The sequence below is a fragment of the Pezoporus flaviventris genome, unplaced genomic scaffold, assembly GCF_033815535.1.
Source record: "Pezoporus flaviventris isolate CSIRO_AGI_PZ_B2104156 unplaced genomic scaffold, CSIRO_AGI_Pfla_v1 ptg000030l, whole genome shotgun sequence".
In the NCBI taxonomy this organism is placed as follows: domain Eukaryota; kingdom Metazoa; phylum Chordata; class Aves; order Psittaciformes; family Psittacidae; genus Pezoporus; species Pezoporus flaviventris.
Window position 1 is genome coordinate 3856056 of NW_026892578.1, and position 14132 is coordinate 3870187.

The window sequence follows — 14132 nt, forward strand, 5'->3', positions numbered from 1 at the left end:
TGCTTTATATGGTGGATTCCAAGGAAATGAGTGTATAACCAGCGTTACAGATAAGAAGCAGTGGTGAACTGCCTCCACAGCCCACACAGAGGTGCAGATCAAGGCCCTGAGTCTGTATTTTGGCCTCTTATCCAACACAGTGACAGAGATTTGTAAGCAAGGCAATGTCTGAGTTACCAGGATTAATCAGTTCTCTCCCCCTGAGGCAGGCTGCAGATTGTCAGCCAGCCAGGAGGAAGTTTCAGGGTGACTCTTACAGCCGTCAATACCATGACTGAATGTATATCCACATCCTGACACTTCTGTGCTGTGTTAGGTCACCCACTATCACCACCATCCGCAGGGTTTGTTTGGAATGTAGCAGAGGTGCTTTAGTACCAAGAAAGTCGTTTGCATATATATATATATATATATATATATATATATGCATGTGTGTGTATATATATGTACTCGTATAAGCACGTTACATTTACTTAAGGAACGCAGGAAGACATCAGTTCCCTGGGCTACACACTTATGCTGTAAGTATGGGGCCTGAAACAATGGGGCCTTGCTTTAAACAACAACAAAGGCCCTTGCTTTAAAACCCTTTGAAAAGAATAAGTTTGTTTATAGAAGTGTTCCCAAGACATCACAGTAGGATTACGTGTGAATAGTTGTGTCCCGAGTCAAGGCTAAATGAGTAATTTCACAAACCTAACAATGTGTTCACAGTTTGAAAAAACCCACAAAAACCCAAACCAGCAACTCATCATTATCCTCTTATCCACATGAGTGTGTGAGAGCCTATAATGGAGATGCTGCAGGAGCTCAAATTGTTCTGCCCAGGTTCTGCTGGAGCAGGTACCCAAGGAAGCTCCTCCTAGACTTGGCTTCTGACCCTGAAGTCTCCCTTTGCAGGGAGCCAGCAACCCCCTTGGTGAGAGGTATAGCTTGGGCAAGGCTGGATCCACATAACTCTCTTTAGGCATGTTGAGATAGGTTCAAGATGAGTTTCAAGTAAAAATTTTGCCTTTTTTTGAGGGAAATGGTGATGACTGGTCTCATGCTGGGAAGGGTACTTTGGCTTTTGTGTGTCCATCCTCACTGATCCTCACAGCAGCTGCTAGTTGCCAGCACAGGTAGGGCCAAAGCACAGTATTAAAATACTCCCTTTAATCAGGGGCAAAGGCAGTGCACAGAAATAAACATCTAAGAAGATGGAGCTGGTTTGGGAATTAGGGCACACAGGCAGACTAACTTCGTATCTCTCTGACCCCAGTACCTCAGAACCAACAAAATATTCCTTGCGTCCCCTTCACCAGTAACTCTTATTATTCAACACTTGAGTTAACTTCTCCCAAAAGCCACTGGTGACTCTGCCTGTCTGATCCCCTCTCCTTCTAAAGCTCACTGTTTTAATTTGTTTGCGTACTAAAGCTCATAGCTGATAAGAAAAAGCAAATTCCTGCGACTGTCAGTTTGCTCCCCCGGCAGGTGACTGCCCTCACCTCCTGCCTGGCAGCTGCAGATAATGCTCTGGAAAGTGTTTTCTGCACTTGCAGTGTAGCAGAGAGATGACAGCTTTGCTCAGTCTCTCAGCTCTTTTCCCGCAAGTAGGAGCACAAGCGCCTTGCGTAGATGGAAATCATGGGAATAGCAGGGAGGCCCTTACAGCTCCCTAAAACAGGCTCTTATGGGACGGAGTGCCTTGTGCCTCTGGGGCTTCTGCTGGGGACTCCCACCTCTCCTTGAAGCATGCTTGCTGTGGATGTCTGGCTCCTAAACATCCGTATTTATTTCCTTGTCACATCCTTGACTTTAACACCTCCTTCTCCTCCTTGTTTAAAAAGCAACAGCCTCTTGAAAGCATTGTCATGTTTAATTCTCTAGCGGAAATGGTTGAAAGTGACTTTTTTGGACTGAAGAAGTCTTGCTGCTTGAACTGTTGTGCTTTCTTAGATGAGTATTCACTGATGTGTCTATATTTCATTGAAACAGAATTTCAGTAATCTATTTTTCTTAAAGGCTTGATGAAGCTTGATGAAGCTTTGAAGACATAACTTTTTTTTCAGGTAGTTAAGGTATGCTATGGCATTTTGTTGGTTGATTAACATTTTGATATCAACATAACTATTTGGAGCTTTATGAGAGTGAAATGTTGTTGTTAATGATACAGCAGCAGCTGTAACAAGGGCTTGTTACATATTTTGTGTGAATACCATCCCCATTGAAGTCAGGCAGAATTTTACCATTAACTTAATAAAATCGGAGTTTTGTCTTCCCACTGTAGAGGATCTTTAAGAGCCACTTACAATCTTGTCAAAAACTCTGTTGAGTAAAACTAATCCCATAGGGCTTTTATTCAGAACGATGGTGAAGGTGGGAAGCTTTTAAATACTTCTGTTGGAAGGAACTGAAGTTTGAGCAGCACTTGTGCTGTGACAGAAAAATCCTGGTTTGGAGACTGTCTCTAGCTCAGATAATGTGCTGCAGTGAACACAGCAAGATCATTCTGGAGTGACCATATTAAAAGGATTAGTCAAAGGCTGTTTCACATATGCATGCCAAGGCCTCCTTTCTCTTGGTTCAATAAATGCAAACTGGGAGTAATTTTGTTATAATCAGCTGTGTAAACTGCAGTATGCAAAGGGTACCTATATTTTAACACAGTGTTAAAAGCCAAAGTGTGCAAATATCACCCCAGGCGATATTTGAAGGAGCAGACGCAGATGCCAATTTATCTGTGACTCCTGGAGCTATAATCTGAATATATAGTTTGTACCTAGGAGCAAATCTGTATGCAGCGATCCATGCTTCCAGCCCCCAGAGTGTAAGAGATGGCTGCTGTGCTGCTTGTTGTTTTTTTTTATGTGTGCAGTAGAAAATCCAGTCTCTTTGAACCAGGAGTCAATTTAATGACTCTGTTTTTCAGGTCCTCACACAGTAATGAAAAACAGCTCCTGTTGTGCACAGAGGGCTCTGCAGAAACTCAGGGTGATGACACTAACTTCGTGTATCATAACCCACGGTCAAGTTTTCTGTTGCGTTGCCCATTCCAAGATGTTTCACAAGCTTCGGCTAGTGCACATATTGTAAGGGGGAGCTAGGAGAGTGTTCACTGAGCATTTTAAAATTACCTAAGAGGCTCAACTACATACTTTTAATGAACAGCATGTAATAAATAGGAATAGCTAGTTGATTTATTCAAGGTGGCCAGACTAGGAGTGGCCCTAGGACGGAGGCATGGGGAAAGAAAAGAAGCATGCCTCCATTGGGAGAACACTGATATCAAGCAAAAGGAACTATTTCATCCAAAGAATTCATGTTAAAGAAAGGGCTGTATCCAAGCACATTTGCAGCTGATTAACTCCATTCTCTCTACCCCTGGCCTAGACCCAGAAGACTGCACCAGGCACCATGCTTTAAAGGGTTATTTGCCACCTTTTGCTGGATGAGGAATTCAGAGGGGCCACAGCAGCAGCCTTGGCACCATCAGGGTTTTTGTCGCTTCTGAGACAGGTAGTGGCTGCTATGTGTCCTCCATCCTTATGTGCTTCCCTTTCATTTAAGACAGGCAAAACTAATTTCTGGAGGGACTTAATTAAATTGCACTAGGTCACAGTCTCTGTGCACCTCATTTTCACTTCCACATTTACAGTTGAGGAATCTCTACAGCCTTCATCATTACACACAAGCATTGTTTCCAGAGATGCAGGCAGCAGGGTAAAATTTATAGGACAATCAGTTGAAAGAGAAGGTCTTCTTCATAATTCTGCATTGAATCTTCCTTTACTTCCTGATTCCACAGCTGCTCTCTTGGTAAGATGGATATAGGGAACCCCTCCTTTGATGTTTGCAGGTGACAAGTGTGTGTATTAAAATGTTGTCAAGCTGCAGCCTTTGAAACAACATACTTGAACTGTTGGTAGACAAAGAGACAGGCAATGGGTTGCAGCAGAAAGCTGCAGACGTTAGGTTTCTTACGGCACTTAGAGCAAGGTTTCTGAATTTATCAAGAAAATTAAATTTGCAATACTTAGTACAGAAAATAAAATTTGCAATACTTAGTACAGGAAATATAATGATGCATTGGAGGGATGGTAGCCTTGCTTTCAAGTACCTGTTAAAGTGATTTTTATGAAAAGGATGGCAGTTCTGGGCAGGATGCTACTAGAACCAGCTTGTTAAATTCATAATGTAGCACTCGCAGTGACTGTGGTTTTGCTGGATTTGGTGCCCAAGGGCAGTCTCCACTGCAGACAACTCCTTATTTTAGAGATTTTAAAATTTCTGTTGCTAAAATAAAGTTCAAGAACAGTTTTGCCTAAGGGCAGGTATCTCAGACCTCAGTAATTTCTTTTCTGTATTGTGGACTTCCCATCGGTTATTACCAAATGACACATTATTTCTGTTCTGAACTGGAGATATTTTTCCTTTGGTTTTATATGATTTATTATCTTCACAATTTCTATTACTGTTTGCTGTTGCCTTTTTCCCTCCCTGTTTCCCAGCTCATCCTCATGATACGATTTCTAGCCAATGATGCTATTGCATTTCTCTGTGCTTATTTTGCCATTTCCAACTATTGATAAAGCTCCAGGATTTCTGTGCATTGGCAGAGAGTGGAGCTGTTTCCTCCAGTTTATTGTCCACGTAGCTTGAGTGCCCCAGCGAGGCATCATTGTGTCGTATTGAATTGGACAGGCTGAACACTGTGCCATCTGTACACAGACAGATTGTTAATGGTCCCTTTGGATAGAAGTTCTTGTAGCAACAATACTCACTTTGGTGTGCTAATACGAAGTGGTAAGTATATATAGCAGCGGAGTATAGCTACATGATGGCTGTTGTGATAGAAGAGGGTAGTTTTGCGTTCTGGTAGTATGGCGTTGTGAATTTCTTCACAGATTTTTGCCTCCCAGGCAGCAGTTTGGTAAGGAATCAGGCTGCCCCCCAGCAGAGCCCTGTGTCACCCCAGCACTGGGCAGTCTGTAAGGCTTTGGGTGTCTCTGGTCTTTTGCTTCTGAGGCAGAATAGCAGTATAAAACAAGAAAGCCATAAGGGTATTCATAATGTAAAATGAGATTTGCATCCTCACTATCCTGAGCAAACCATCTGTATTATGCAAATATCAAACTGGCATAATCAAAACAGATTCTTATTGTGCTATGTGCTACCTGCACCTAGAAAAGTAAGCTTTGGCTCTCTTGGTATCAAGATAACTGATACTTCACTGCTCAGAAATTCACCTCAGACTTTTCTTTGTGTTCAGCTTCATCCGTCAGTCATATGGAACATCCACGGGATATGTCTGTTTTACTGAGACTTTTGCCCTTCTGACTTCTAGATCCACTATAGCTCAAGAATTTCCACATAGTGGCAGGGCAGTTCGAGACGGAATTGCTTCCCCGGGCAATGTGTTGGGGAAAATGACCCTGTTGTTTTTTTTCTGACAGGGTACCCAGATAATTCACAGTATGTTGAACTGGAATGGGCTGTCCCAATACCATGTGATTTCCATAGAAACTAACTGTAGTGCTATAGAAAGTAATATATATGTCATTGACTTTATATATAACTTTATATACAGTTATAAATGTTTATATACTTGTATTTATAAATACTTACTTTTATGCTATAGGAAGTAATATATATGTCATTGACTTTATATACAGTTATAAATGTTTATATACTTGTATTTATAAATACTTACTTTTATGCATTTAAACAGTTACATCTATATATAATGGCAGTGCTTCTTAATGCCTGTAACAGTGCTATACTCAGGAGTAAAATTCCTAGTCCAGTTGCAGTATCTACAGAAAGCGGTAAGATACATGACAGAAGCTCAAGCACAGGTGTTCCTTCATGTGCTCCTGAGAAGGAATGATCTTATTGGAGCAGCTTTCATGAATAAAATCATTTCACGTGTCTCAGCATTACTAGATGAGGCCTACAGTGGTCCAGCTGGCCTATCTCACATTCATTTTATCAGGGGGTTTATGATTTCAACAGGAGTGAGGAGCCTTCAGAAAATGTTTGCTTGTGTCAGCATGCATGTATTGCCATGAAAGGCTTAAAGGAAAGGCACCAAAAAACAATGATGTGTTTTCTTCTTCCCCACAGGTTGACCATCTCTGCTGAATGTCCCATGCAGCTTGAAGATTTCCCCATGGATGCACATGCTTGCCCATTAAAATTTGGAAGCTGTAAGTTCTCTTCTGAAATAAGAACTAGAAAAATCCATTGTTCTCTGGCTTTTCACACTGAGCCGCGTCTTGTATGAATTGTTCACCCTTCTCCCTTTTTAGCATTGCTCATTAGCACCCTGAGACTGACGCTTCTGCCTCTATCCTGCTGCTTGTTTTCCATAACTGTGCTTTATCTGATGCTTTTCAGCTCATGCTCGCATGCTCCATGATAAATGGTGAGCTGGTGGGTGATACATCTTACATACACACGTCAGGTATAACAGCCACAGTTAGATGGAGTAGTAGATGCAGACAGCCAAGTTGATAACTTGGCTTTATGTTTGTAGAAAAATGGAACTTTCATTGGACAGATCAGGTTGATGTGCTCTTGTTATTTATCTGAATCAGACTGCAGTGCAATATCTATGTCACATATATTAATAGAGATCTATAATATTAAAAGAGAAAATTTCTTTCCATTTGGCTTTAATAAACCCAGTCCTGTATCTTGTTACATGATACCATATACACATGTATTTATATATATGCACACATTATTCTCAACTGTGTGCCAAATGATGATTTTTCCTCAGTTCCAAGCCTCTAATCCACCACACTGCTGCCTTGCCAGAAGCTTACTTCAAAAATAACCTGAGGGGATAAGATGGCTATATTTAAATACAAAGCTCTTAATTAAAGTACAAATGAGGCTACTACAGTAGACATTTTTTATTTTGGTAATCAAATCAGAGGTTCCAGGTGCAATCAGTGTCTCTACAGACTTTTGAAAATTAGCAGGTGAGGCATTTTGCTAGTTCCTGAAGGCACCTGTCTTAAGCATTTTTCAATGTTTTTTTCAGTTGTATCAATTTAGAGTCACTAATCCTTGCAAGCTTAAGCTTTGCCTTCATTGTCTGTATCTACCCTGGTATAATACTGGCTATGCATTGTCTTCTAGAGATCATACTAAGATGTAAAAACACTTTACAGTAACAATTATAAAATTACCAAACTTCAGATGAACTGATTTTCCTTCCTTCATCCAATCTTCATCTAAATAGCCACCAGTATTTTACAAGGTAACTGCATGTTGTGTCCATTTACTTCAACAACATTAATCGTAGCAAAGCCAATATAAGTCCGAAGAGCCACACGCCTTTACAGTCAAAACATTAAACACAAATTATCCATTTCATTCCAAACTTAAAAATGGGAAAATGTCTCACAGGAAACTGACATTATTTGTAAATAGATCTAAACAGAAGCTACTGGAAAGAATTAAGATGAAGAAGAAAAATGAGTTGTCCTTCCCAGTTTTACGTATTCTTTACTGCATTGATAGATAAAGTTGAAGTCACATCTGTTGGTCTGTAGTGCAAACTTTTGAACTGGGTTGTTGGGTAATTTTATGAAATCTTGAAAAATATGCAATATGAAACTAAAGATGCATATTTAAACAAAGAGCTTGATGCAGCAGAGATCTGAAGCTCAACCGTAAGGTTAAATGGATGCTTCAGTGCATTAGTAAATCAGGTGCAGGTACAAGTTCTAACTTGCCATATAGTAAGACTAAAAAAAAAAACCCAAACCCAAACATGCAAGTGCAGGAGATAATATTATTAGATAAGCTACAAACTCTTAGAAGGAGTACAGTCTTCAGCAGCATTGAAAAGAACCCAACAATCTGTCTGAATGCAATTATAATATTCTGCTTATGCCAAATGTGTAACGTATTAATCATCTTATTAGCACACAGGTAATTTTAACCCAGGAAAAAAACAGCACTGAAAAGTCTCATTTTAGGCATGTGAGGGCTGAATATGGTTTTAGTTCATACTCCTTGCCATGCTCAGTATACAGTCTTAGAGTGTATTTTATAAGCTACCACAAGTTACCTCTAAGTTCTTCCACAGTATATAGACATGGAGCCATTTGGCCTGTGCTAGTCCATGCTGGTAGCCTCAGCAATAAGTAAATATATAGGGACAAGCTATAGGCAATCTTTCAGCCTGGGGAATATCTGTATTACTGATCTGGTAGCTCATTAGTAATTTATTGGGATTTAATATGCAGAAGTTTGCACAAGTAGCATCCAGTAAGCCAGAGTTTATTGAATTAGCCCAGATGTATTTTAGGAGAATACAGTATTTATTCCCTGTTTACAGCAGTACTAATTTATCTCCAGGCTTGTGGCAAGACAAAGCTTTTGAGGTATATTATACACAAGCACATGGATTTTCTGCTTTGGCTTTCCTCCCTGTCTTTCCCCAAAGGGTTTCTTTTTAATGGTCTTATTTTCAGAAAAGATTTTGAAAAGCCTCAAGGAGTAGCATCAAAGTAAACGTTAAACACATCAATAGAGATGTGAGGGTGGAGATGTGTGCTAACTGATCAGAGGGTGGAAAGAGCAGGGCAGTGAAACAAATCAGCCAGTGCACAGGTGGATTGGCAGCAGAGGGGATACCAAGAAGCTATTGGTGCCACAGCAGAGGCAGGAGCAGGTCATTGTTTTACTGGCTGCATGATCATTCACCACACTTCCTATAATTCAGCAAGCAAAAGGGAAAAAGCCCTGACATTTCCTTCAGTATTAAAGAGAAGGAATGTTAATCTTGCTTACAGAAATAAAGGTAAATGTTGAATTCTTTTGTCTTGTTTGGCTGGTTTCTTGCTGTACTAGAATTGAGGGAGATTTTATGGGCCCAGGCAGCATTATATGTAGCAGCAGAATATTTTATAGAAATAATTTAAAGCAAGGTCGAATATAGGAAAAGGGACATAAAGTTACATGACAACTACAGAAGCAATATTTCTTAATGTTCTACCTTACGTCATGAAAAGCTATGTTGATGACAGGACAGAAGTTCAAGGATGGCTTCTAGTGAACTGAACAGAGCAGGTTTTAGTTGTCCTCCTCTTAAGTATAATGCCCCAGTGCTCAAAGATGGAAAGATACAGGGGGTGTGCTCCAGGACGTGCATGTACGTAGGTGGTCTTCCTCTGGGTTTGCATCCCTGCTAATGATAAGGCCACCTGAAGAAATTACCCTGCAGAGATTTCACTTAGAGGTACGAGGGAAGTGGGGATGGTGCATGAGCACGGGCTCTCAGGTCTCTGCAAACAGGCTCCTCTCCCTCTGAATCAGGTGGGGTGCCTGGTGGGGATGGCCATGAAAATCCGTTTATTACCTCATGGTGGCACAAGAAGGATGCTGGTTTCTCCCATGGCCAAATTGAAAGTAAACTTTATATTGCAATTCTAATGCTGACCTATACTCTAAATAAATTTGCTGGTCAAACAGGATCTGATGAAAATTCCTGATGCCAGCCACGGTTTCATTAGCAGCATCTTAGCATAAGAAATTCCTTCTTACACCCAAGCTATTTCCGGTGTGGGGAGGAGGAATTAGGTGAGATAGCAAGGATATTAAAGCCAGGAAGCTTTAATGTTTCAGCTCTTCACTGACAGGCCTTAAGAGTACACTAAAGATACTGTTTAGTACAGTTTCCAAACACCCATGTGTCAACGGGTAGGTAAGCATCATTATCTCTAGGGCAGCTGAGGCAGAGAAGTTAATTGACTTTCGTAAGGTCACACTACAAATCAATGTCAGAAAAAGGATTAGACTCAACTTCTTTGGTTGAAGAGACAGATGTCTAATCCACTAGACCGTGAAGGCCTCTGCCCAGGCAACTGACTTAAATCCTAAATCTCATTTTAGTCATGCGTTAATTATATCAGTTTTACCTAGCTCACAGGGTTGCCCTGAAGATGAATTAGATAATTGTTATTAGTGAACATTAACCAGTGCTTTGACAATGTCAAATACTGTAAGGTGGAGTCTATTTAGGGCTACTGTTTTCTTGAAGGCACAGTGTTGGAGTACATGTAGTTATGAGCTCTTGTATTGTGGGATGGATAAATGCATGAAGATGCTGCCCACTAGTCACTCGGTGGCAAAAAAAAGAAACCCAAACTACTATTTTTAGACTAAGTAGAGAGTCTAATGAATATTCTGAAAATAATGAGATCTCCCAGCTCATGAACAGAGCAAAACAGGCCTGGTGTTTATTCCTGATGAATTTAAGGCAGCCACGAAGATGGTGAAGGTTGATCACTGTCAATGAAGAGGGAGCTTGCTGACTGTGAGAAAACAACACTAGGTACAATTTGTAGTGTCTGAAGAAAGTAGTTAACATGGTTTATGTATCTTGTCCTTTTTAACAGCTCCAACTGAGTCTTTGATAAGGGAAAGTGCTGCCTCTGCTACACCAGGAGGCATGCTCAAATTGTTTTCCTCTAAGAAGACTGGTAAAGTCAGAGTAATGAGAAGACAGTAACTTCACCAGTATCCCAGGATTTTATTGCAACACTTAACATTAAGGCTCTTACTGTTCAAAAACTAACCGTGTGCCTGCAGCCACTGAGAAACAAGAAAAAAGAAAAGAAGGATTTTAAGAAAATTCTCCTGATGGGGATATTTCTCTATAATGCTGAGAAGGCACTGAGGTGAAGGCATCTACAGGGGCATTCTTGCTTTCTGTGCCTTCTCCCCCTTAGCATCTGTGAAGTTGCAGGAGAACTGCAGGTGTGGAGGTAGAACTGCAGGTGTGGAGGTAGAGTTCAAAGCAGAGTTCTAAACAGGCTCTAATACTGGTTTAGTAAAATGTGATAAAGAATGTATTCAGCCTGTCTAAACTTGTGCGTAAAAGTCCTTTATAAGAATATAATTAATAATAAATAAAGACGAATGTAAATTTAGGAGACTTTGGAAAGGGGAAGTGGCCCTTTCGTAGGTTTTCCTGGGTTGCTCCCAAGGAGAGCTGGAACTGCAGTCTCATCTGTAGAGGCAGAGCTTTTCTGCTATTCATCTCCATCAGAATAGCCCAAAGAGGCTCCTGAATCCATTCCTGAGAGCAGAGACAGGCAGCATGGCTTGTTTACTCCATTGGGAAGTCTTAGTGCCTTCTTTTTGAAAGGGAACATACAGAGAGCCGGGGAGGTCCTCTGAGCAGCCAAGTTCAACACTAAGTTGTGATTTTGCAATTTAAGGCAAAAGCTGGCTAATATAGAAATCGTAGATCTGGCTTTTATACAGTGTGTAGAAACTTGAAGTCAAGGCAGCCACGCTGCTCACTCATGTCATGTCTTCTCTTACATTTTCCTAATGTTTGTCACTGCTTCCTTAGACAGCTCCATTGCAGTGGACATTGAATGACTAAAATAAGGTGAAGCTAGGTGGCTACTAAAATTCAGCATCTCTAAGACATTTTGTATACTTTTCTGCTCTTTCCTTCTGCCCTGTGTTACCACCAGATGAACAAATATGTCAGTTACTTGTCTAGACATCCCTTATGGCCACTGAAAGGAAATAAGTACTTCTGTGGTGAGGCTCATTAGAACTACTTTTGATACGTGCCTAAGGATGAGATTAATCATATTTTAAAAGTTCCCGTTTTTCTGCAATACTAGCTCAGATGTCAATAGGTGTACTGTACCCTGGTCAGTGTAACTTGGAAGTCCATCTTACACACATTAAGGACTTTCTAGGAAAGGCTGGAGAAACTGTGCTAGTATTCTCGTTAAGTGCTTGCAGTTGCTGACGTTAATTAACTTTTCAAAGGCTTTGTCACATATACATGGTTACTCTTTGCACTGAGGTAATTTTAAAAATACACTAAAAGCTGCTCTCCTGTGAAACAGTGCCCAGCTCTGGGTCTGTCACTTCCTACTCCTGGTCACCCCCTGTTTAGAAGCCAATGAATTTTTCCCCCTTAGGTTCATAACAGAGGGGAAAAAGGGAGGTCAGAAAGAACAATTGCTCACACAGGTCATGCCGCATGATCTGAAAAGGCTGTTCTCTTCCTCATCCATCTTGCAGCCATCACTAACCCAGGCTGCAAACTCTGCCAAGGGCTTGGCCCCTACTAGCTGCCACACAGGCAAGACCACCCTTAACGAAACCCTGTTTGGTATTGGTAAGGAGTGCTTGTGGCATCTGCAGAGAGCCCTTTGAGCAGCTGCTGCTGAAAGCTGGCATGCTGCCTGCCTGGGAAGCAGCCCCCTCATCCGGAGGTGGCCCATGGACATCAGCCTTTTTGGAGGGGAAAACCTTGACTAGTGGTGTTTTTGAGCTACGGGAAACAGAAGTTCAGGCAGGAGAAGGAGTTGATGTGGAGACACTCGGCAGTGGGGTTTTTATGTCACCTGTAGGAGGCCTAGACACGATTGTGGTGGAGAGGTGTGGAGATCCAGGTCCTTTGCTGATGGTACAAATATCAGCATGCGTTTCCCACTCTGGACATTGCAGCCTAAATTTAAAGGCTGTGCGACTGCCTGATTGCAGGAAAGCAGTGATTCAGTTTGAGTTGTCAGCAGTAGAAAACAATGTGCAGAGACTCTGTGCTTCATGTGCTTAAGCTTTCAATGACCCTTGGATGCAAACCTGCAAAGACAGTGCTGGCCACACCATGCCCTGAAAGGCACATTGAGGGCTTATGTTGCCAGCCATGGCTCAGGGGTTTATGCCACTGGTAAATGGGATACTATTCATAATTGGGAGAAATGGGTAAATGCTGCTTTACAAGCCAGGTTTTTAATGGCTGTTATTTTCTAAGGTGGCTGTTTCCATGGCTCGTAAGCATTTCATAAATATGTCTAAAATCATTCTTACGATGCTGGTGTGAGGTTGGTAGGTCTCTGTTGCCTGCCTTTTGCAGGTGGGGATAAAGGAGGCAAAGAGCAATTACAGTCTCTTCTGAGCAAAGATAGAGTGGTTCATTACCTGCTTTTATTGCCTCTGTCGTTATGGGTCCCTAGGTTCAATTAGAGCCTCCCAGTGCTACTGCAGTGCATTAATGACAAAATGACTTGCCTAGGGGTTTTTTTCAGGGGGGACTGAAAGCTGCAAGACACTGCTGAAACTTGGATTCCAGCTTCCTGTCTGGCAGCTCCTTCATGACACCTGTCTCTGGTGGGTCAGGGGGTCCTCCCTCTAAATTGCTGGAGCCTACCTAGGCTCCTTGCTGACCCCAAGCTGTGATTTTGCACTGCTGGAGTCCCAGCTCAGCAGGCTTCTTCAAAGAAAGCAGTTGTTCCATGTCGTCCCCCATGAAGAAATGAGAGGGAAGGAGGAGTGGGAAGAAGGAAAGCCAGAAAAGCCTTCTGTTTTTCCCGTTCCCCATTATATCCACTGAAAGTCTCCTCATGGGCAGCCTGTGACAGTAGCTAGCCATGTTGCTGAAAGCATCCCGGTGGTAAATCTGTTGGCAAAGCTGGAATTCCTCCCTCCTAAATTTATTTTTCTGCAGAGTAAATATATTCAGCTGAGCTGATCACTCTCACCCTCGTTCAGACAGGGGAAAGAGGTAGATATTTTTAGGCTCAGGTTAATCTCTTCCTAAAGCAGATCAGTAAAATAGATCAGCTGATGCCTGTAGATAGAGAGATGTTTTACTTGTGCACAGGGAAGATGAGACTGTGAGCACTTTTGGGCATGGGTCTCCGTGACTGGAATGGGACAGTTCCCAAAGAGGGGACGTCATAGAATCGTATCACCGAATCATAGAATGGTTTGGGTTGGAAGGAACCTTAAAGCTTATCTAGTTCCAGTCCCCCTGCCATGGGCAGGGACACCTTCCACTAGACTGGATTGCTCAAAGTGCTGTTCAACCTGGCCTTAAACACTGCCATGGATGGGGCAGCCACAGTGTCTCTGGGCAACGTGTACCTGAGTGCTGTGGCAGACACAAGGTGAAATGGCAGTGCCTCTGGTAAGTAGCAGATCAGCTCAGAGAGGATCCTTGTATCCATCATTGAGGTTGGGCAGTTTGAACCAACAGCCTTAGGAGATTTTCTCTCTTCTCTTAAATACGGGGCTGCATTGCATCCCATGGCAGGAGTCTATAATCCAGCTTCTGAGTTTTAAATTACTGTACCTCTGGCTTAGAGAATAAGTTC

At 41.9% G+C, this 14132-nt stretch overlaps 1 protein-coding gene across 4 annotated transcripts in view; it reads left to right on the plus strand.

The window, feature by feature from the left end:
- The window catches only part of GABRA5 (gamma-aminobutyric acid type A receptor subunit alpha5), a 55190-nt gene that overhangs the window by 21357 nt on the left and 19701 nt on the right, over positions 1–14132 (plus strand). For all 4 annotated transcript variants that reach the window (XM_061459743.1, XM_061459745.1, XM_061459744.1 and 1 more), the window contains exon 6: positions 6109–6191. In XM_061459743.1, the coding sequence (XP_061315727.1) occupies positions 6109–6191 (83 nt within the window). The remainder of the gene's footprint in view (positions 1–6108; positions 6192–14132) is intronic.